Genomic DNA, 24,837 nt, shown 5'->3' on the forward strand with positions numbered 1-24,837 from the left:
TTTGCATCGTTACATTGTTGTACGCATCCTTTATGATTGTCTATTGTTGTCTTTGTTGTCCACTGTTGTCATCACTCTTTGTTAAAATCAAGTCTCTCTTGTAAATGAGTCCCCGAGGCTCAATGGGATTAACTTATATAAATAAAGGTTGAATGATTTTGGTCTTGGTTAGACCGGGCTAGTTGTAAGCTTGTTAGTTTTGTCATTTGCAAAATTTACTTCTATATGTTTTTTTCCTGGGCAGACCAAATTTTTTTGTGTTCAATTGTTTTTTTTAAAGGCCATTTTATGCAAACTATTTTCACAGTTTAACAAGGTCACTTAGTTGTGGATGAACTGGCCGACACTAGGCTCCTCCTGTGTTTTTATTTAGTTTTTTTTTACGCACTGCAAAGGCCACTCCAGTGTAATTAGGATGATGTTAACACTAATTGGGCTTGCGGCCATTAAACGTGATCAAGAAGCACGCACACATGCACACTCGCCTGCACATTTGTATCCACACAAAACACATACAAGCACACCTGTGTGCACATGGACCTAGCAATAAAACAAAGTGACCTTTTCACAACATTACAGTCTAATGACAGCACGGACAATCGGGACGTTATATTACGCCATCTGTTTATTTGGTATTATTCTCCATACAGTGCAGGTCTGTGGCTATGAGGAAGATTTAGAAGACTTCTCTTAAGTGTTCACTTTCTTTAGAGTGTCAAATTTTAGTGTCTTGTTCATTTTTAATTGTTTTTCAGCAGCTATTGGGTGTTACAGCGTGGATGTTAGGTGATTCTGGTGAAGCATGCGCTCTATGCAGGGTGAATAATTAATTTGTGACGGAACACCAACCTGAAATATTTACGCATTTCTGTCTGCAGCTGCTTTTTGATTGGCATGTTATTATGAAAGGTAAAATGAAAGGATCTGCTTGGTCTGCGTGTTCTGAATGTGTTTGCACATTCTTGTGTTTGATTTGTGTGTAGTAAAGAGTGGAAAGTTCAGTTAAGTATTGCTGGCTATGCTTAGGGGAAAAAAAGGATTCTCTCTGTGCATTCCTGTCCACTCTACTACAAAACCAGAGCAGAACACTTGACGTGTCAGTAGAGACGTATTTGTCTTAACAATGGTGAGTCTTTGGAATAAATATCAAACAAATTAATATTTTTGTGGATCCTATGGCACCATTTCAGACAGCACAAGGAAATAGCATTAGACAAACCTGTTCTCTTGCTATCAAACTCGTACTGGGACTAAGACCTCATAGTTGTTGTCTTATTATGTTTCAGGGCACACAGATTTAATAACCTTCACATATCAATAAAAAGTTGGAAATATTTAAACAATTCCTAATTCCAACTTTTACGTAACTGTGACAAAAACATGTTACTTTTAAAAAAAATGATTATTATTATTTTTTTATACTGGTTTCAAACGAGCAGGTTACCCTGGTTCAAATCCTGGTCCGGGGGCCTTTCTGGGTGGAGTTGCATGTTCTCTCCGTGCATGCGTGGGTTTTCTCCATGTACTCCAGTTTCCTCCCGCAGACCAAAAACATGCATGTTAGGCTGATTGGTAACTCTAAATTGTCCCTAGATGTGAGTGAGAGAGTGAATGGTTGTTTGTCTCAATGTGTCCCTGTGATGGACTGGAGACCTGTCCAGGGCGGCCCCCACCTCTCACACAGTGATTGCTGGGCATGGGCACCAGTGATTCCCGCAACCCAAAAAGAAAGAAGCGAGTAAAGATTATGGATGAATGAACGGATGGATAATACAATATAATATGGGGAGTGGTGGAGCAGAGGTTACACAAGGTTAGCACGAGATAAGGAAGTTACTGCTTTGAATCCGCTGACCATTAAATCAAAATTTTGGTGGGAAAGTTGAAGAACCTACTGTACATCTGCCTCCATCCCTTGAGCAAAGCCATTAACACCCCCCCCCCCCACACACACACACACACAAAAAACAAAAAACACCCACCCACCACCACACACACAGTAACACACACACCGAAGCATCTCCCAACACATTCACTTTAAAAAAAAAAAAAACGTAAATTTTGGTCAAATAAACTGATAACATTTTTAGATTCCTGGCATTTTAGACTACATTTTTTATGACTTGATAATTCTGATATCATGAATGCTTTTATGTATATGGATTAATTTGTCTTGCCAAATGTGACAGTTTTTTAACAGAGATTTGAGAAAACAAATTTTGAAAATGAGCATCATTAACTTGAAAATGTGTACATAATGTGTTGCTAGAGACAAAGACGAGGCTATATTTACCTACACGTTGGGGTGTTTGTGCAAAGCTAGCTCCCTGATGGTATCATCTCCTCAGGGATGTTTCAGGCAAACCTTGCAAGAACATTGTTGGTGTTTGAAGAAAACAAGAAGAAACACTATTACTCTCCCAAATTATGAAAGGTACAGCTGTGCATCAAGTCCCCGCTGACACAAATAGGGAGGCGAGTAATCAGCCGATATTTCAAGTTGACAGAAGTGATTTCTGAAGAGTGTGAAAGATGAAACATGGTTGTTCTCATAGATCCCAACACCAAAACCCAAGTAAATGTTCCACTTCGTTTTATCTGGAGTGGGTCTTCATGTTGACATTTTTTAATAAAATAAATGAAGTTATGTGAACAAAAGATAATTATTTCTAATTCTCTGATCTTGTGTTTTCATCTCTACAATGAAGAAGGTGTTGATTAAAAAATAAATCTGATTTTAACTGACTTTTAAATAAAATACGTTAAAGACAGATATGCTTCAGTGATATAATGATCCTGTATTCAATATTCTGCACACAATAGCTGAAAATGACAGTTCAGATCTTTTGAAGTGGAATTCTATGAAAGTGTTATAAATAATTAATATCTTACATGTTTTAGATAGCTCTTTGAATGCCCTCAATTTAAAGAAATAGAGGTTAATTATCACCAGATGGATGAGCCAAGGCCAAAGTGAATTCCTGTCATCCTAAAACAGCTCTGTTCACCGCAATCTCAAAGTTTAATTACCTTTATTTATCCAGGTAGTCTCATTGAGCTACGAGAACTCATTTTCAAGAGAGACGTGTTTAGGGAGCAGATGGTGGGGGTTAAGGGCCTTGCTCAGGAGCCCAGAGTGAGGCGAATGAGGGTGGAGGCAGGTGTGGGTGGTCCACCTTTTACACCCACATTTTGATGTTGACAGTACCAGGAGTTGAACCTGCAACTTTCTGATCACAGGCTCATCTTCTCTAACCAGGATTAGAGCTGGCGACCTGCTCACTGAGAGGCAACATCTCTACCACTGTGCCGCCCAGATTTGCAAATCATTATATTCTATTTTATTTTGAAAATGGGGTTGTTAGTTTCACATTGCATAGTTACCTACATAAAATGTTGTTTATTTGCAAGAGCAAATAGCAGCAGTACCAGTTAGATGTAGAAGTTTCAGTTTACCTTGAGGGATTTCTGGCAGGAATATGTCACTATTTACATGAGAATAACAGCAATGTAAAATAAAAAATAAAAAAAACACTTTTACATCATAAACTTTGGGAGTGGTGGCGCAGAGGGTAGGGGAACACATTGGTTAGGGGTGTCTGAGGGTCCTCCCCCAGAAATTTCTGATTAAAGTAGATGCCATTTCCTGAATTCTGGTGTAGTTTAATGGGTTGTTAAGTAAACACTTGATTCCGCAACTATTTTAGAGAGTACAGCATAACAAGAAGTTTGACCAACAGCTCTCCTTGTGTGAATAGAGCATGTGCCGCTTCTCTCATGCATCCTAAGGTTAAGTTTGGTTTATTTGTTATATGCATGTCAACATAAGGTCAACAATGCAATGCAATGCTCAGGATGAGAAGAACCATTTCGACTCCCCACAATAAAACAGCAACAACAAATACCAAAGCATGCAGCAAAAGTACAAAAACAAGGCGCCTAAAGTGAAAAAATAAATAAATCTACAGCAGCATGGTGCTATTGGCAGAGTGGTACTGTTAGCAGTATGGTTCTGTTAGTGGCGTGGTCTTGTTAGCAGCATTAGCAAATTTTGTTAGCAGGTCCCGTTAGCAGCATGATGATAATAACGACTGCAGCAACTGCCCTCTCAGACTGTCCTTTAGAACTGAGTCCGACAGACAGAGAACATCCAAGGTTTCTCCGCGGAACCAAACTGTTCCATAGAGGCAGATGAAAGATCATGGAGACGACCGCCATGACAGGCCAGATCCTGAGCCTGAGGCTGGAAGAGGGTCAGAAAATGAACCACGATGGCAGGATGGCATGATGGCATGATGGCAGGATGGCAGGATGGCATGATGGCATGATGGCATGATGGCAGGATGGCAGGATGGCAGGATGGCAGGATGGCAAGACAGCGACAGAGAAAACTACAAAAGTGAGTTGTGGTCATACCCGTAGTTTAGGTGTGCAGTGTAGGCACAAAAAAGTTAAACAAAAACAGCAGGAACAAAAAAATATCAAGTCGAAGCAGAGCTCCCGTCAGTGCTTCCATACTGTGGCGCATGTGATGTCAGAGTGTGTTAGTGGTTAGTGAATCCTAACCCCACCAGTCAACAACTGCCGGTATTAACGTGCTGCTAAACTAGTGCACAACACAGAGGTGTCTTCCCATCCTCTTCCTGCACCGTCTACAAAAAAAAAAAAAAAAACACAAAGAGATGAGCGTCCTGCCAAGGCAGATGACCGAGGGAAAACACTGCATGAGGTGTGGTGAGTTGTTCTAGGTAACCAGGAAAACCCGGATTGGATTATTAGAGGTTTGAGTATTCTCCTACTAATCAAGTGGAATGGATTCATTCACGAAGAAATAGAAACAGCACTGCATAAACTACAGTAGTGTTTCATGGTAAATGTGGGGAGTCCAAATTAATATTTTTTTCTAAATTTGAGGGGGACACGTCCCCTTCAAATATAATTGTTGCGACGCCTATGAGCGAGGCAGACTTTTAAAGTGTGCACTGTTAGCGGCGTGGTCTTGTTAGCAGCATTAGCAAATTTTGTTAGCAGGTCCCATTAGCAGCATCGTGGTTTTCACGAAGCCTGTGTTGGTTTCGTGAACCATACTGGCCCAGCTTCTTGACTCGGTACCAGGTTATCTGGGAGTCCTCCCAGAACTGGAATGCCTAGTTTTAAAGTGTGCACTGGCAACACACTGGTTTGTCCTTCCTCTCTTCACAGAAGACCATTCCAAAAAAAAATAATAATAATAATTTCGATTTGTTAGACCACTGAACAGTTTTCCAGTTTTCCAGTTTTCCTCAGTCCATTTTGAATGAGCTTTGGCTCAGAGAAGACAGCAGCATTTCTGGATTAGGCTCACATGTTCTTTACATGATAGCTTAACTATATGGTATCCACAAATGTAATTTGATGACAGACAGTAATAAGTGGAGGTATTTTTGTTTCCATGTTTTAATTCCTTTGCATAGACAGATGTTTCCAACTTCTTGAAATCTTTAGATGATTTATAAACTATAGATGATATTTAAAGTCTTCCCAGATTTCCATTAAGGGACATTATTTTGAAATAGTTGTGGAATTTTTCTAATGCATTATTTTGTCACAGAGTGGTGGACCTCTGCCCATCTTTACTTCTGATTAAAGCCTCTTTAAAATGCTCTGTTTCCACAGTCCTCTTACTGACCTGTTGCCAAATAAATAAATTACTTACATTTTTTTCCTCCAGCTATTGCTTATTCATACCAGCTACTTTTATAGCCTCATGTTGCCTCTTTTCCGTTGCTGTCTTGCTTTGTGGTGTTTCTAGTGTAAAATACTTCCACACAGCGGACATGTTTAGATGAAAAGTTTGTTAGCTGTTAGCCACTGTGCTGCTAACTCAGTCCTAACGTTGTAGCTGGCTGCAAACTATGAAATGGATTTCCTGAATGTGAGGCGGGTCTTATTACTCTGGGTACATGAGACGCACGTCTGTTCAGGAAATCCATTCCATAGTTTGAAGTCAACATGCATCATGGATCGGAAATCTCTGCAGGTTGGATCGGAAAATGGATCAATCACATTGTCACCGATACCCGATCCAGAAGTTTTCCGATATCTGTACCGATATTGATATTGGATTGGTGCATCTCTAGTTTCTACCTTAAAATTCAAAATGACCTTTTTTTTTAAGGAAACACTGTGATTTCTTAGTTTTTTATATTTAGATGTTAATATGTTCTATTGTGAATCAAATGTCTTCTTGAGATTTTATTATTTTCTGTGATTATTTTACCTCATTCACAACCCCTTTAAAATTAACATTTTAAAAGTTACAAGAATCAAGAACAATATACATGTTAATAAACTAAAATTTGATTACCATAGTCATGTTTTTCAGTTAAGATAAGAAAAATGTTAAGCTTTTGGATTCTTCCATGTTTTTGGGGACCTTCTGAAGGCAGCCACCTTTTATTATTCACCTGAAAAGGGTCTTTCTCTTCTATGAACATTAATGCGGCCCGAACCGTAATGCGTACCCCACAAATGTTATATCAAAATGACCGGCTCAGCATCATGACATGTGCTGTTACTTTTATTTGTGTTTCTGTTTACAACATAGTTTCCAAACAAAGACGCCTTTTTTTTGTTGAAAAACACTGACAAAACTTTGAGCAGCCTCTAACTACCACAGTGAGGTCATATGACCTAGAGAGGAGATATATCTGAACAAAACACTGATTAACGTTTGGAGCCATTTTGTTCAACATGGCTCCCACAGCTACCTCAAAAGAACTCAAAATTGAGTATAACTCAGCCATTCTTTTATATATTGAGCTGAAATTCGGTATGGCTGTCGCTGTGAATGAGTTGTTCCACATTCTTAATGCAATTTAAAATTTCAAGATGGCCACCTTAGCTAAAATGGAAAAAATAAGTTAACTCAGTTATTTTAAAAGATAATGTGCTGAAATTTGGTGTGGTTACACCTGACAGCGATGCACAACACATTCTGAATTTATAGCTAACAATTCAAAATGGCTGTCAAAGCCAATTTCAAGTTAATATAACTTTGAGGTTTTTAGAACTACTTAGCTGAAGTTTGGTGTTTTGGTAGCTGAGAACAGTCCTTAATAGACTCTGATTTCAAAATAAAAAATTCAACATGGCTGCCTGAGCTGAAAAGGAAAAATACTATAAATCCTCAATTTTTTGAGATATTAAACTGAAATTTGGTGTGGTGGTAGATGAGAGCAATGGTCAATAAATACTGAATCCAAATAAAACATCCAAGATGGCCACCATAGCTTAAAAAAATTAGCATAACACTGATTTTATTTTTTTATTTTTTTGTCATATTGAGCTGAAACTTGGTATGGTGGTAGCTGAGAGTGAACCCCAACACATAGTACTGTCAAATCAAAATTTTTAAATGCCCACAACTTGGCAGTCAACGTTTCTCAAGGAACTTTCTAGTATACAGTTTTTGTCTTGCTACAATGAAAGGGCTGTCATGCTATGAGAGGCAAAAATGTTGGAATATATATATTTTTTCTCTGAGTACTGATGAGTCTTGGCCAAGATGGAAAGGCACTAAAACGCCAACATGTGTGTGCTCAAAATTCACATAGCGTGTGTGTGTGTGCACCTTCAAACATCATCAGCCTTCTGAAAACTTGGCAAATATCTCATATAAACCCCTTTCTTCATTCCATTGCTTTGGAAGTGTCTCAGAAATAGTTTTGTGTGTTTGAAAGTCTGAGCATTCTGCTTTAAAAGGAATCAATAGCTTTGTCTGTCTCCCAAACTGCTTCAAAGAATCAGTCTTCACTGATCTAATAATGTCTAAAGTTTGGAAGAACCAATTCTGTTATTGAGTTATTGTTTGGGAACTTGTCTGGGAGGATGAAAAAACAAGCGTGTATACATTTACATCAGGACACAGTGCAGCTGCCTCCAGGCTTAATGTCTCTTGAGAACTGCCTTCATCACCATCACAAGTTCTTTCTTTTCTTGTGGAGTTTTTGTTTTATTGCCGGGGCGTTTCTCGCAGTCTTCATGCTGTTGACTCCCATGAGGCTTTGCAACTGCCATTTGACACGGCAACATTGACCACGGGCCTTAATGAAAAATTGTGGCGTCTGCTTTCTCCAATATGACCTGTTTATTCCCCACGGTGGACGGTGGTGGCCTAGAATCCTCTATTCCAAATCAATGGCGTTTCAAAGAGAACGCATCCCAAATGATAAACTCAGACTTTCTCCTCTCGCTCTGGCGTCGAGAGAAAGGGTGAGAAGGAAAAATGGGAGGGTGATGTAAAAAGGAAAAAAAAAATCTAAATCAATAGGATTTTCATTACAGCTTTGATTCATGACCCTTTTTTGATTATTCTTCCATTTTTCACTGGATCCGTGGGCAAAGGAAAATTGCCTATTTGTTTTTTTATATTCTGTCCATTCCTCTTCAAACCAAATTATCAGCTAGTCAACACAAATGTGAATTACAATTAGGAGTGTTTTTGCTTTGTCGGGTGGGGGTATACACACATTGTTTGATTCATCTCGTCTCACTTTTTTTCCACATACAGAGTTGTGGATGAGATTGATTGACCTAATCGATTGCACTAGGGCTAATTGCATGAAACTAATAAATATTTAGTCTCTTCTTTTGATTTGGAATGCAAAAGAAGATTTCCATCACTGTTGTAGTTCTTGCTAAAGCTGGCAGCGTTGGTTAATTCAAGCAAGAGTTGATTGAGGGTCAGGGGGAGTCCATACCAAGGTAAGTCGTGTTTACTGGAGAACACCAAGGCAGTGTTGAGTTTTATTTCACAATTAGAGCAAACAGTCATTGCTTGGCAAGCTCAGATGTTTTCTGTGGCAAATGGTCACTTGGCTATTCGTTCAACCTTTATTTATACAGGTTAGTCTCAGTGAGCCTGGAGGACTCAAGGACCTGTATGATAGTTAGCTATGACAGTTAGAGACTAATTGGCCACTCGTAATTGCAAGCCAATGGAAAAAGTTACAACAAAAAAGGTTAAATTGTGTCTTCTGGACCAGTTTCTTTAAGTGAAAAATGTTTTGTACCCCATCCAGAGTGTTTCCTCAGTCTACGACCTGCCACCCAGATCTGTTCCATAAGTAGCCTTCATTGCTGTGTTTCAATCCAACATCCTGTTGGAATCTCAAAAGTCGACTTTTAACACATGCAAAACACACCCATCCAAAACAATCAATCATCGTGAACAACAATCAAATGTTTTAGGCCAGATGACCAACTTGCTGCTCACAGAAACAGCCTGAGGACAACCAAGGACAAAGTGGTTCAGAAAAAGGGTTGTGAGCTCAATCATCCAGGTAGATAACCATTTCTCACTTAAAGAAACTGGTCCCAATGACACGAGTTAACCTTTTTTGTTGATATCGACCTTAATGATTGGAAAAAGTTACAGTTTTTGGTCTCACTGACCCCTCGGTGTTTGCGACCAGCAAGCAGTCTGTTTGGAGTGACTACTTTTAAAAATAACGGCTTGTTCCTGTTCAGTCTACCAAACTGTATTCTAGGTCTGGACTTAATGTTTTGCTCTTCTCTGCTAACTTTTTACCTGACTTGACCACCTTGTACCCACCTTGGAAGCAAGCCTAGATGAATTTTATTGGAGTACATTTTTTTTAAACAATGATGGACAGATTTTAAAATCCACTCAACACTAACCACAGGAGTAATCAACTCCAACAAACAGACTCACTAGACATAGAAGCCCAACCATCATCTATGTCCCTGAAGTGTGGAACTCATAAAGACACATAGTTCTAAACTTCCATTTTTTTTCCCCAAATTCTCCTATTGCATGCTTATTCCCATTTAACATTTAATCAATAGCCTATACAACCCCTATGTCATGAATGCATATGCAAAATCAATGGTGTTAAAGTCCTGTATTTTATTATCATTACTTTTGTTTTAGTTTACTCAAGAAACTTAGAACAATTTAAAAATAATGATGGGCAGATTTGCATTAGGTTTTTCCACCATTGTTTATCACCGACTTTGTGTTCAGACATGTATATTCAGATGTAGTCGTACATGTTTCCTCTCAGAGGAGAGCTCCCTCTCTTATAAAAATACAACTTTAGTACTTAGAAATTACAAAAAACTAAACTGAAAAGGGCTTGACATGGATTTAAGATCCTCACTACGATTCTGTGACTGTTATGAGAGAATTATTACCGCACAATTTATTTTTTTAATGTGTTCAAAATTCAAACAAGACTGCCTCAGCAGCTCAACTGAAGAAAACCGACGACCAACATGAATGTCTGAGATGTTTCGGAGACTCTGTGAGATTTTACTTTAAATTAATGTGAACTTTTTGCATTCGAGGGTATTTTCATGTCTGTTGAAGCACATCTAAAGCGCCTTCCACATTAAAACCTTTTTGAGACCCAACATGATGAAAACTTCTTGACAGGTTCTTTGGAGTATCGCAACATATCTTAAAGCCATCTTTTCCATTTAATTATCACACACAGATCCTCTGCACTGTTTGTGTTGATTTCCTGTGGCTTTATTCAGATCAATGCGTCAAAGACGTCCAGGGTAGAATGCCCTCCAGACCTGTCCTTTTAAATCTAATAAACAGCTTATTCCACTCCTTTTTCACTCCATCTCCTCTGCCCTTCCAAGTGTGTGTTACACTGCAGCATTGGGTGGATTTTTTTTTTTTTTTTTTAGCAGAGCAGCAGGTGTTTGGTGGGGGAATCAGTGACACATGGATGCACCCCGTCAGACTACTCATTAGAGACTCTGGGCCTTCTTAGTTTCCTCATTTAGAGTTGAGAAGAGTGCACGTACACATGAACACGCCGGTCCACAAAGCAGCAGGTGGCCACTATCAGCCGCACAAATCAAAGTAGTCACCACCAGCTCATCAGATGGATACAGAAAGAAGGAGAAAGCAGAAAAAGAGAAGTTCTCACTTGTTATGACTTGCTTTCTGAATGTTCTTGTTTTGCTGCTGGTGTCGTGATATTCATTTCAGTGGAGAAAATATGCTGATAATGAAGTCAGCAGTGGCCCGTGTGACTGTAACAGTGACGCCTGGGATAAGGTGAACCCTCCGAGAATGACGGAGCATATGGTGAATTATATGCATGGTGGCGGTGGTGGTGGTGGTGGTGGTGGGGGGGGGGGGGGTTAATCGATGGGAATGATTTCTGTTTGATTGCAGACAGAGGAGAAGCAGTGAGTGTACCCTGCCAGTCTGATTTGTGTACAGTAGTCCCTCGTTTATCGTGGGGGATCCGTACACTGAAGCCCCGCGATAAATAAAAAACCACGAAGTAGGAATAGTAGTACAAGTAAAAAGGTAGTAGTTTATTTTAGTATTTGTGTAAAGCATTTTAAACCCTTCCCACACACTTGCAATATTCTAAACAATGTTTCTAAACGCTCTAAATGAGCACAGAATGTCATAATTTCAGCTCCCTGCCTCGTCTGCTCTCAGCCACCTGCAAGCGCTCTTGGCCACGCCCACTCCTCCGCTCTGTACGGCGAACAGCTGCAGCAGGAAGCTTATCCTGCAGTGTGGGCTGCACAAAGGTGCAGCAGGTGCTAAATAATTTAAAATAATTAATTTTAAATAAAAATTCCATGCCGATCGTGCGGCTCATCCAACAATCAGCCAATTGTGTGTCATGTCCAATCTTATTTTGAAAAATCACGATAGAGCGAGTCCGCGATAAACGCACCACGAAGTAGCGAGGGACTACTGTACACTACCAACATTACTGGACTTCAGGTGAACCTGAGCTGCATCAGTCTTTAAGTGGAATTTGTTGCAATCATTTTCTGGAAGACTCTGGCTCCTGATGTTTTAGATACAATTTTGAGAGATAACTGTTAATTTATCTTTCTAGTTTAGGCCCATTATTGAGGTATTTTAGGTCTCAGGTAGAGACAACGGACAAAAATGGAGGATAATATAAGCAAACAGAACCTACGGACCAGAACCTCCCGCCATAAGAACAGTTTCTTCCCCTCTGCTGTTGGACTCCTGAACACACATAATGCTACCTCATAATTTCTGCTTTGGTCACATTACATCTGTATTATAATTGAATACTCCATATGTACTGTTTTCTAAGCTTTTTTATTGTTTTCTGTTGTATGGGTGTACACATGTTTATGTTATGTTTTTATTTTTACTTTATTTGTGGGTGTACACAGGTCTTATGTCTTATGTAATGTTCTCATTTTTACTTTATTTTACTTTATTACTATTCGCACCTTATGTCGAAGCAAATTCCTAGTTTGTGAACATCATTCATAGGCATGGCAATAATAAACTGATTCTGATTCTGAAACTTAGTCAAGTTGAAAAGGCATAATATTTTGGGGAGGAGGCGGGGGGTGATTCTGGCAGCTATGTTGGTTGACATTTTATGTCTTTTTCAACAATGGAAAGTTTGGATTGTGCTTAGCAGTGCTTAGTATAAATAAATTATCTTGAATACAACAGTACTCTCTTAGCATGTACAGGTATGTTAGGTGTCATCTTAGATGTTATCTCACTGTTAAAAGTTTATATATATACATATATATATATATATATATATATATATATATATATATATATATATATGTATAACTTTTATTTATTTCAGTATTTTATTTATGTCACTCCTCAGTTTAATGTAAAAGCTTTAGATTTAGATTTTCACTAAGACAAATAGAGACCTTGTTTCAATTACACCTAGGAAAAGTAATAAAATGCTGTTTGTATAGATTTTTGTTTGATTTAGTTGAAAGTTAAACAGAGGCTGTCTTAATATCCTCTTCTGGAGCATTTTCTGCATATTTTTTAGAGTTTGTTTTAAGAACATTTTCAAGAAAACCCTACCTTACTATCACAATAATTATGCATTTCATTATGGAAGCATATGCAAGGTAAAGAGTAATGGTTCAAGCACTGAACCTTGAGGAACTCCATGACTAATTTACTGTACATGTATGAAGAAGATTTGTTATTTTCATTTACAAACTGGAATCTATCAGATAAATATGATTTAAACATATCATATTCAAGCCTCTGTAGTGAAATATTGTGATCAACTGTATCAACTGCAGCACTGAGGTCTAACAGGACCAGTGTAGACACAAGTCCATTGCCATGAGAATATCATGGAATAATATGCCTGATGTGGCTTATTAACATATTTATACCAGTTGCACATGCAGTCAGTGTAGGCTTAAAACCTAAATGAAAGCTAAAAAATATCAAAATTATTACAAACAGGTAATGATCACTTAGTTCTATTACAATGACAATGATTTTGTCAAACTGTCTCTGCCTCACATATTCTGGGTTAATGCAAACACCCTATGTCGAACTCCTACTTCAAACTTTACGTCTTTTTCTCCTCGCATGGCTCCTGTCTGATCTATTACAACATGGCCTCCTTCTTTCTCGGTCGGCCATTTTAGACATCTTTTCCTCTCTTCCTCTTCATTCGTCTCTTTCCCATTTTCTTCTAAGCTCCGGTGCTGCACCGATGATAATAAACAGAAGAAATGAGGGGAGAAAAAAGAAAACACCAACTTCTCCACTCTGCAAATTACCATTCACACTTCCCCATACTCCATATTTTTCAATTCCCTGCCTCCTTACTCTGTTGTCTTTTTTCATCCTCTCTCTCTTTCCACTTCTCCAGCACACAACCTCTTTTCAGCCCCCCCTTGCCATGCTGTGATAATTAGTCAGCGCTAAAATAATTCAGCCTGGAGAAAACAACAAAATCTGAGCAGAGGGCTTAGCTCTGCTGAGAGGAAAGGAGGGATGTAGGGAAGGATGGAGAGAGAGGCCGAGGGGAACATCGTGTGTCAAGCTACCACTGGATTCTTGCCGAATGAGTTGGAGTGTTTGATTATGAGGGTGTGCAGCCTATTCCGTCCCATCTGATCTAAGATCATCGAGAAATAAATCCACAGGGCAGGAAAGATGAAACGTGTCAATGATGTGCTTTAATAAGTGAGCATTAGTGCTTTATAAAGCTAAGCTCTGATGTCTCCATACATGAATCTCTTGGTGTGAAATGAGCAGATTAGCCAATTCATTTAATTTCAGTGCTTGCCTCTTCATAATTTCTTATTTTCCAAATTATTTTACTTAAATGCTATTGGCAATGAGTTGCTTTTCTTACATCCAAAACAAAACTCCATCAGTGTGTGTGTTAGTTGTAACGTGCATGAAAATGTGTCTGAATCCCTTGTTTGCTTACGTATTCATAAAGCTACGTTCTGTACATGCATTAATATCTTGACATGCAGCCCGTGCAAACGTGTATTTATTATCCAGGGGGTGGAGACAGCCCACAGGGTTGAGAGCAGTTCACCGTGGTTTCATTACTCTATGCTAATCACAGCCAACAGCACTCATTTCTCATTTACCTGCTGGTGCTTCAGAGCCAAACCCTTATGTTGGAGTGCAAACATGAAATTGCTCATTTTGTTTTTATTTCTTGATTTTTGGGGGCTAACATTCCAAATGTTGCCAAGACAAGGTTTCTTCGATGTGATCTACCCAGTGTCTTTTAAATGTTGTTATACTGTTATACAAATGCAACGTTTGCCAACATAGCTTATTTTAAATGAAACATATCTGCAGGCAACTGAAATGCTGCTGACTTGGTAAATTAACATTTCAAAGGTATTCAAGGATCAGCACTGGTGCCAGAATAAAGTATGAGCGAAACTTCATGTTTGCTGGTTTTGGACTGCAGTGGGACTAATTCACATTTAAGGTGCATGAGTTCTTTTCCTGTTTGTTTGTGCACTATCAGTCAACAAATATCCTGATGCATGTTCGCTATCAGTCAACAAATTAAAAGAAAAACAGAACTCCAGCTGCAAAACCTTCATAGGACACGAGTGACATGAGTGAGATAACCATCAGCTGAATTGTGCACCATAATGGTGTTCTCTTGCCAGTGGGAATACAAACATGGGCTTTTAGAGTCACTCCATAATGGAACTATCAATATAATAATCCCCAATTCAATTCAATTCAAAAATGCTTTGTTAATCCCAGAGGTAAATTAAATGCTGTTGTACCTCATCATCCTGGTTTCATTAAAGAGTTGTTCTAGATGCTGATGGCTGTGGGCAGGAAGGATCTCTTGTAGCGTCTGTCTTACAGCAGATCTGAAGAAGCCTCTGACTGAAGACACTCTGTTGTTGTATGACAGTCTGATGAAGAGGATGCTGAGGCTCGTCTATAATGTTCTTCATTTGATGAAGAATCCTTCTTTGTACAATCATCTCCAAAGCTTCTAGAGGAGTCTTCAGAACTGAGCCAGCCTTCTTTATGAGCTTGTTGATCTTTTTGAAGTCACTTGCTGTGCCCCAGCAGATGATGGCAGAAGAGACAGTGCTCTCTACAACAGACTTATAGAAGATCTGCAGCATCTTGCTGCAAACACTGAAGGACTTCAGCTTCCTCAAGAACTACAGTCTGTTCTGTCCCTTCTTGTTGACGGCTTCACTGTTGCATTCTAATTTGTTGTCCAGGTGAACCCCAAGGTATTTATACTTCTCCACCACCTCTTCTTCTCAAATAATGGAAATAGAGTTGGACCTGTTCCTGATTCTCCTGAAATCTACAATCATCTCCTCTGTTTTGTTCACATTCAAGATGAGATGATCGTTTCCACACCATGCCACAAAGCGGTCCACCAGTTCCCTGTACTCAGCTTCTTGTCCATCTCTGATACACCCGACAACTGCAGAGCCATCTGAATATTTCAGATATCTCAGAGAGTCCTTAGAACTGTTTGGTCCAATAAAAATAATTTTTTTTTACTACAATATTCACTTCTATTCACAAGCAGGTTTTGATGATTGGATCAATAACTTTTTTTTAATTACAACTTTATATTATGTAATTTAAAAATGACAAAGCAAAAGATAAAATAAATAAATAAAATAAGCATTTATACTGTAGTAAATTGACTTTTCGCACATAATATGCCTTGAAACTTTCTTTATGCTTAGTCTATAAATTCATTAATTTCTGTGCATTTGATTAGTGCCGTTTTAACATGAAGCTTTATTTTTAACTATAAAAACAGGAAGATTTGAAGAAGGTTCTGAGCGCAACTTATCATTTCTATCAGAAGAAAATACCTCAAGCTATATAAAACAATGGAAAGAAATCTGTCCAAAAAGTCTGTTTTAACATCTTGCAGTCAAATCTTTTTTGAGCTTATTCAGTATTTGTGTTTTCCGATCACACCAATCCTTTTGCCAAACCTCAGTTGTTGTTTTTTTTTCCTGTTTTGCAGCTGGGACAACTTACATCTTCGGCCGAGGCGGAGCCCTCATCACGTACACCTGGCCACCCAATGACCGGCCGAGCACACGGGCAGACCGGCTGGCAGTGGGCTTCAGCACACAGCTGAAGGAAGCCATTCTGGTCAGAGTGGAGAGTGCCAAGGGACTGGGAGATTACCTGGAGCTGCACATAGTAAGACTATTTTTTCTCCTGGGAATAATAATCGGAGATAAAGGGGGCAACAATGGGAAGAATAAATTCCCATATGTTTTGTGTGAGACACAAGCAACATCTGGTGAATTACATCTGTAAATATATTGTGTCCAAAATATTGTCCAAAATATGTTGCATTTATGAATTTTTCTTTCTAGCTGCACTAAGAAAATGAATAAATTACATTTAGTTGCTTGCTCTGTGGTATGCTGGTGAAGATGCTCAGTCATCCAGGACATGATAAATTCAAACAAGATTTGAAACAAAAGACAACTGAACTTTATTTGTAACTGAATACGTTTCGTTTCTCATCCGAGGAGCTTTCTCAGTTCAAAGAAACAAGGAGTGTGGGATTCAAGTTATAAAGTGGATGTGTTCTGTAAGCTTATGCAGATTGACACATGCAGACTGACCTCTCACGCCTTACAAGAGAGGATCGTTAGGGTCTTTGTTAGTCCCACCCACAGAGGGGCCACTCTGGTTACATGGTTGAAATTCCTGATAGGTGTGAAACTGGCTGGGTGTCAGGCCTAAAGCTGCATTGCAGGTTTTTGAAAGCTGAAATCTGTGACCTCCTCCTCTGTTTAAAGATGGTTTCTCTCTTTTTACATAAACAGCCCCCCCCCCCCCCCCCCCAAAAAAAAAAAAAAAAAAACCCACCTGTCCTGTCTTGCTATATGGTACTTTTAAGAGTAGTTAAAGATAATTAGGTTTGAACTCTAGAAGATTAATTGCATGCAAGGATGTTTTGTTTCTAGTCATCATAATTTCTGTGTTTATAACTTCCATGTGTTGTCATGTGTGTCATGTGTGTCAAGGTCATTGAAAGCTACTTCTAATGATGAATTAAAATGGCAATTAGTGGACAGCAGGTATTTAAAAATGCATTTAGGGATCTATTTGTGTTGTTGGCCCTGTGCTTCCTATGCCCACTTTTTCATGCAACCATTTAAATGGTGGGGTTTCTGTTAATTACCATCCAGGACTGCATCTCTCACTGTGCTACTGGACTTAAACAACTAAAGAGCGTGTGGGGTCAAGATCTTGTTTTACTCTACTTGCTGGTAGAAGTGATGCAGTAGAGATAAGCTTTGAGAAGACACTATCTCTGGCATCGCCGTGTATCTGCTTGTTGCTGTCTGAACTAGCAGCTGTTTGTTTGTGTGCTCACACCACTTCAACTTTGCCGTGACCCCAATTTGTTTGGTTCTACTCGTGCCTGGAAGCGACAGGAAAAAACGTTGACCTCAGGTCACTTTTCATCCAGTGCTTCGTAAACCGAGAGTGACAGGGTGAGGGATGATGGGAAATGGAGAGACACAGGTGAAAGAGTGGATGAGCACAGCTGCTGAGTAGCCTAGGTAGGTCAAGGCTAATTTAAATGCTCTTAACATCAGTGATAAATACTGATCGTGACAGTAATGATAAAAGATTATAGTTGGAAATTTAATGGAGGCAACAAATGATGCTGGAGGTGGAGAGGTGGTGTATCAGAGGTCAACTGCTGCAACTCTAAACTGAAATGGGTCATAGTAATCTTTTCATTGTTTTTAATGGTTCATCACTTTGAGTAACAACGTCTCTGTAACATGATGCCATTGGATTTGTAATGGTACTGTTTAGGGTCATGTGTATGTTAGCACTTTCTCCTGTTTTTATGGCTAACAGATATTGCAGCTTATTAATAATTTTCAGCGGTGGACAGTAACGAAGTACATTTACTTGAGCACTGGTCTTAAATACATTTTCTGAGTATCTTTACTTTACTTGAGTATGTATGTTTTTGGGAACTCATGATTTTCACTCCACTACATTTCAAAGAGAAATATTGTACTTTCAACTCCACTACATTTCTAGGAAACTTGTTGTTACTTGTTCCTTTTGGCTTATCTTTGTAATAGGGATGCACCGATCCACATTTTGTAACTTCCGATCCGATTCCCGATACTTAAGTCTGGATATCGGCCGATACCGATCCCATTCCAATATCATCATCGTTATCGATTTTAAATTAGGCTGTAATAATCTCCTCTCTACAGGCAAGTACAATTTGTACAAATATATGCATGTCCAAAAAGGCAACATGGGGTAAGTTTTATTAATGTTGGATAAGTTTCAAAGTTAGAATTAAATCCTGCTAACACAAAACATGTTTTGTTTTTTGTTTTTTAATTATTCCTAGCTTTAAAGTGGATATTAAAGTGATTAAATGGCTTTAAACATCTGCTAAATTCATGGCATAAACCAACACAAACATGTTTCTGATTTTAGTATTTTAAACCTCTTTATAATGTAGCTGTATTTGTTTCAGTTTTTTTATATAATTTTATTGTAATTTTCAATTTATATGCTTTTTATGATTGTCTACTAATTGTACTGATAAATATCTCCTGGAGGGTAAACTGTATCTTGGCTGCAAGAATCAAGCTGCGAAATTCTTTGTTTTCTACAACTGATAGCAGTTGGTCATTAATTACGATGAAGTTTAGCAACTTCACGGTAAACATTCGAGCTCCGGGGCTTCAGCAGTCTGTTATTTTCATTCAGTCCAGAGAAGGCAGTCTGATCTCGGTCAGCCACGCTCAGTCTGCCCCTCCTCCGACACGGACAGACTGAGCGGGTCAGACTGAGCGTGGCTGACCGAAATCAGATGGCCTTCTCTGGACTGAATGAAAATAACGGGCTGCTGAAGCCCCAGAGCTCAAATGTCCATCGTAAAACTAATTTTACTGCAGTTTAATGTGGTGCTATGGCTCTGCAGACATTGCACGTTGCTGTCTTGCTTTGTGGTGTTTCTAGTGTAAAATACTTCCACACAGCGGACATATTTCGATGAAAAGTTGGTTAGCTGTTAGCCACAGTGCTACTGCACGTTATAGCTGGCTGCAAACTATGAAATGGATTTCCTGAATGTGAGGCGGGTCTTATTACTCTGGGTTCATGAGACACACCTCCGTTCAGGAAATCCATCCCATAGTTTGAAGCCAACGTGTAGCGCAACTGCAGACATGCATCATGGATCGGAAATATCGGCAGGTTGGATAAGGAAAATCTGATACGTAAATTATGCTGGTATCGCAGCCTGATACCAATACTGTATCGGATCGGCCCCATCCCTACTTTGTAATCCACTGTTGCTGTTTTTCTTTCCTTAAATGCAGTTGGCCAGTTGTTGGTTCAGATATTATACTAGATTCATCTGTGCAGAACATTCATTGTTTTGTAGCTTCTATGTTAAGTGTGGCAGTACTTTCAGTTATCAGTTTTACTGTTTCCTCTCCTGTGTTAAGTTGTTGCTGTCAATATGCACTTTTACACACAAACCATGCGGAGTATGAATACTGAAGATGAGGAAAAGACTAAATGTGCATCATCTGTTAGGATTTCCATGACGTTCCACAAACATGTAAAATGCAGGGATGATATTATTTGTAATTTACAGGCTTTATTAAGGCATATGGTGTTAGAGTGGTTCTACACGTCAATACATCATCAAGTGGTTTCAGAGAGGTTCTGTAAAATCATTCAAAACAATACAGCAAAGTACTGATATTAGAAATTATAATTTGAACTTTTACATACTTGAGTATTTTTAAATACATGTACTTTTGTATTTTCAAAAGTAAGTACTTCAGTAATTTAACTTGAGCAAGCTTTTGACTGAGCAACTTTAGTTCTAGTTGGGTAAGATTTGACCATGAGTATCAATACTTTTACTTAAGTACTAGAATTGAGTACTTTGTCCACCGCTGATAATTTTACACAAACATAGGTTCATATGCAAGGGTGGAAACAAAACCATTTTTACTTTGTAGCTTAAACAGTTAAAGAGGAGGGTAAAAATGAAAACGACAGCAGAAATCAATAGTCTGTTTGGTGTTTATGTTCAAGCTAGCATTAGCACAGCAGCACAGCTAAGCTACAGGAAATTAGAAAGGTGTCGTCTGTGAGTTGATAGGTGTTTTTGTCATGGTAACTTGTAAAGCTATGAGAACATTTTCTACCAGTGTTTATCAACATGGGCAATGAAAAGGCAAAAGCAATATTATTATAGAACCATCTGATTATTACCATTGTAATGGAGGTGCTACACACTGATGTCTGTTCTCTACTGTAGAATATTGTTGCTAATGGAAGTATCTCACTGGGATGCTGTTGAGGTGTTTCGGGCATCTGGTAAGGATATGCTTCCTGGGCACCTTGCTAGAGAGGTGTTTCAGGTATGTCCGACTGGGGGGAGACGCCGGTGAAGACCCAGGACACACTGGAGAGGCTATGTAGCTCGGTTGGCCTGGGGATGCTTTTGGGTCGAGGTGGCTGTAGAAAGAGATGTCTGGACCTTCTCACTTTGAGCCTCTGCCATTCAAGTGACGAAATTGAAAACACCCTCAAATGTTGAAAAGCATTCTTTTGGCGACCTAGTCACCATCAGTCACAGCCCAGTAAGATACTACCTTAAAGCTGCCTTCCACCACAATCACAACCTACCACCACCCACCCACTTCCCAAAAATAGCGGTCTTCCAATACATCTGTATACTTCCCTTTGTATCCACTTCCAGTATGAGATACTTTGATTAGTGTGCGCCAAAGATAAAGTCAGTTGACTTGTTTGCAGCAACCAACCAGGTAATTCACAGAGACTTTGTGGACAACAAACTGATGACGAAGAGCATTTAATTTAAGAGGGACCCCACTAGTTTTGCACCCATAAAATGTAAACATATTACTAAGATCCATCCATCCATCCATTATCTTTACTCGCTTCTTCCTTTTCACATCACGGGGGTCACTGGTGTCCAGCAGTCACTGTGCGAGAAGCTGGGGTTACCCTGAACAGGTTGCAAGTCCATCACAGGGACACATAGAGCCAAACTAGACAGCCATTCACTCTCCCACTCACACCTAGGGACAATTTAGAGTTACCAATCAGTCTAACATGCATGTTTTTAGTCTGTGGGAGGAAACAGAAGTACCTGGAGAAAACCCACGCATGCATGGAGAGAACATGCAAACTCCACCCAGAATGGCCCTCTGGCCAGGATTTGATCTGGCGACCATCTCGCTGAGAGGTGTCAGCTCCACCAACTGTGCCACCGTGCTGCCCATATTACTAAGACTTTTCATTTAAAACATTGCATTGATTATTTATCTTTACACATGAACAAAGTAGGCTAAAATTGAAACTACACCTACATTCAGCTAATGTTTGCCTTTTTCCAGGTCTATTTCAATATGTTTTCAACTTGGATTTGTGTTTTTGTAGTTTTAGGTGAACTGCGGTACATTATTCCAACCTCAAGGAATGACTTTTTGCTGTTTATCTCAACCTGTCGCTCATGATCTCTCATCAGTCATTCTTTTTCTCGCTCTTCTCTCAAGTGCATATTCTCTATCTAACTTCAGTGTTTTTCATTTACTCCCTCATTCCCTCATGTCTGGCTCATTCATTCTCTCATTCTTTCTTTCTCACACACACATCAGTGCCTCCGACACGCAAGCCCAGCTCCTCTGCTCCCATTGCAATTACATTTCATTTGCTGCCGTTCCTCCCGAGTCGCTCCCCTAAATGACTCCGTTCAGTCCATGGTGGGTGTTTTGGTCCTGTTAATTATTCCTGTCTCTCTTTGAAGGGAGAAGTACAGGCAAATTAGACCTGAAAACCTTTGAGCCATAGCCTCATATCATCCCACCTGATGAGGGCCTCACAGACCCAATCAAATTACCAAATGGCTCTGTGTTTGGTGATGGTGGCCTTGAGGTCTAATATGTGGAACTTTGTAAGTTTTGGCTCATGTTTCAAAAATACTTTTCACTTTTCATTACAGGACTATAGAATTCAAGGACTCTATCCGATGCCAATTTTTTTCTAAACCTAATTGGTCTGTTTGAAGATGAATGTTTACAATCTTTTGAAAGCAGCTTGTTTTCAAATCCTGATTTTAGTGTTTCTATTGTTTTTAGACCCACATTAATCTTGAATAGGCCAGTTATTACCAATAAATCTATGATTACTGGCCCATCCAAGCTGACAGTTATCAACCAATATCTAAGGCTCTCTCACCCTAGCTCTGATCACAGGTGCCATCACAAGAAATGACACAACTCCAGAGGATGGTGTCTCTGCCTGTCTAACAGAAAAACGAGCACTGGTGAGAACGTCTGATAATAACATGCCACCAGGATGTGATGGAACATTATTCCTTATCTTGCTCAAGCCACCCGTCTCTTTATATACACTTCCCTCTTTTACCAGACCTCCTACTCTTTCTTGCCACTCCCTCCATTGCTTTCCGTTCTTTTATATTAGAAGGGTTAGACATCACTCATTCCACCTTTATGACATGCTGTCATCAGACCCCGAGGTGGGAGACTCGGTTGTGTAATAAGAGGTTGAAGATGAATCTGCTGACTGTGCCTGCTTCAAAAGGACATTGGATGTTCATAGAAGAGCAAGATTGTTGCACTTTGACAACTATTTTGTGTTGGCGTCTAACTTTACTGCTGACACATGGTCTCAGTGACATCTTGAATTCCAGATGTAAATAGAAGCAACATTAAAGCATCATAACTGAGCAGAACTAACACATTATAGTTTCAGTGTAGAATTGCTTCAGTGTCCATCCATCCATCCATCCATCCATTATCTTTACCTACTTCTTCCTTTTCGGGTCATGGGGTCACTGGTGCCCATATCCAGCAGTCATTGTGCGAGAGACGGTGGACACCCAGGCATTCACTCTCTCACTCGCACGTAGGGACAATTTAGAGTTACCAATCAGCCTAACATGCATGTTTTTGGTCTGTGGGAGGAAACTGGAGTACCTGGAGAAAATCCACACATGCACAGAGAGAACATGCTAACTCTACCCAGAAATGTCCCAGGCTGGGATTTGAACCAGCAACCTTCTTTCTGAGAGGCAACAGCGCTATCAACTAAGCTACCATGCCCATGTCTTTAAATGTTATTGGTAGGTTGTAAAAGTATGCATGAGTCAAGGTGTATGCACCTCAGTGATGAGGTCACAGTTCAGTGTGTGTTCAGTACAATGGCAAAAACAGAGTTTTCCTTTTGAACTTATTTTAAACAAACAAAAACAAACAGAAAAAAGCTCCAACCACCTTTACTAGCATCCAATCTGAACTGTAAAAAGTGTCCAGAGGTCATGTGTGAAACAAAAAGTTGAACAAACTTCAAAACTGAAAAGTACTGTACGTCGCTTGTACAAATAATTTATAGGATTTATGACCTAATTGGCCTTCTATATAGAACCTCCCGCTTGAACTCTTGTGGAGGATTTTTGAGAACACGGAACTTTTCCAAACAGCCGATTAGAAAGAGACTGGTCTTCAAGCTCCTGTGCTATCAAAAGATGGCTGATAGCAAAAAGCAATTGAAAACACTGCCCTTTAAATGAAAGTGGCACCCATGCCAAACGTCTTTGTTGCGTGAACTGGACCTTAATGTTCGTACCTTGGGGATTTAGTACAAATGCATGTTGCATTACAATTTTGATTCTCATTCATTCAGGTTTGTGCAAAAGAAATCTGGATTTTTAACTAATTTTGACCAAAATGTTTTACCTCTAATAATTAGTCAACTTTTTTTTTTCAGATCTTATTAATCAGAGAAGGTAATTAAACCGCCCAGAATATATAGGGGAATTATTATTATTTTTGAATACTTTCACTTATCGGACACTCAGTGTGTTCAGATGAGCATTATAAATCAAGTTGTAATTGTTCAATTACAATTATCAAAAATATTACAACAGTGGGATTAATATACTGTACTATCATATTTCATTTTTGTATGTTTTTTTACTTAAAAAATTGCTTTTGTGCTGAGATGATAAAAAAGAACCATGTCATTTATTATGCATGTTGTTTAAAAAGCACTTCAAAGCAATCTTCAGCTAATGGACTTGGCTAAGGTTTATATTATTGATGATGTGTACATTATGCCATCTCCCCATTACCACTCTTGCTGAGTTGTTTGCATTGCCATTTTTTATATCACTCAAATCTGCAAACCAGGCCATGCTATACTCTGCGAGGAGTGTTTCTATGTGTAACGCATTAAAATCAGAAAACTAACAAGGGCCACATAGTTATGTCAGAAGTCGCTATCATGCCAAAATCTTACGGCCCTTTTCCATTAGTAACGGTGCAGCACGGTTCGACTCGACTTGACACGATTCCAAGGATTTTCCACTAGGAACAGTTCGTGGAACCGGTCCCTTTTTTCAGGCAGGGCTAAAACTCCCCGGCTCCGAGCTGCGCTGGTCACCGTGAATGATCCTCTGTGCTGCCGACCCATTGAAGAGC

The 24,837-nt window shown here is 39.3% G+C and overlaps 2 protein-coding genes across 3 annotated transcripts in view; both read left to right on the forward strand.

Annotated features, from left to right (window-relative positions):
* The window catches only part of LOC119414734 (neurexin-2), a 1,264,057-nt gene that overhangs the window by 555,308 nt on the left and 683,912 nt on the right, over window positions 1-24,837 (forward strand). The gene's annotated exons all lie outside the window — the stretch shown is intronic.
* LOC119408335 (neurexin-1-beta) overlaps window positions 1-24,837 on the forward strand; it is a 447,382-nt gene that overhangs the window by 151,210 nt on the left and 271,335 nt on the right. For both annotated transcript variants that reach the window (XM_037675133.1, XM_037675141.1), the window contains exon 2: window positions 16,308-16,489. In XM_037675133.1, the coding sequence (XP_037531061.1) occupies window positions 16,308-16,489 (182 nt within the window). The remainder of the gene's footprint in view (window positions 1-16,307; window positions 16,490-24,837) is intronic.

This window comes from Nematolebias whitei, chromosome 1, assembly GCF_014905685.2.
Source record: "Nematolebias whitei isolate Nwh7 chromosome 1, NemWhi1, whole genome shotgun sequence".
NCBI lineage: Eukaryota > Metazoa > Chordata > Actinopteri > Cyprinodontiformes > Rivulidae > Nematolebias > Nematolebias whitei.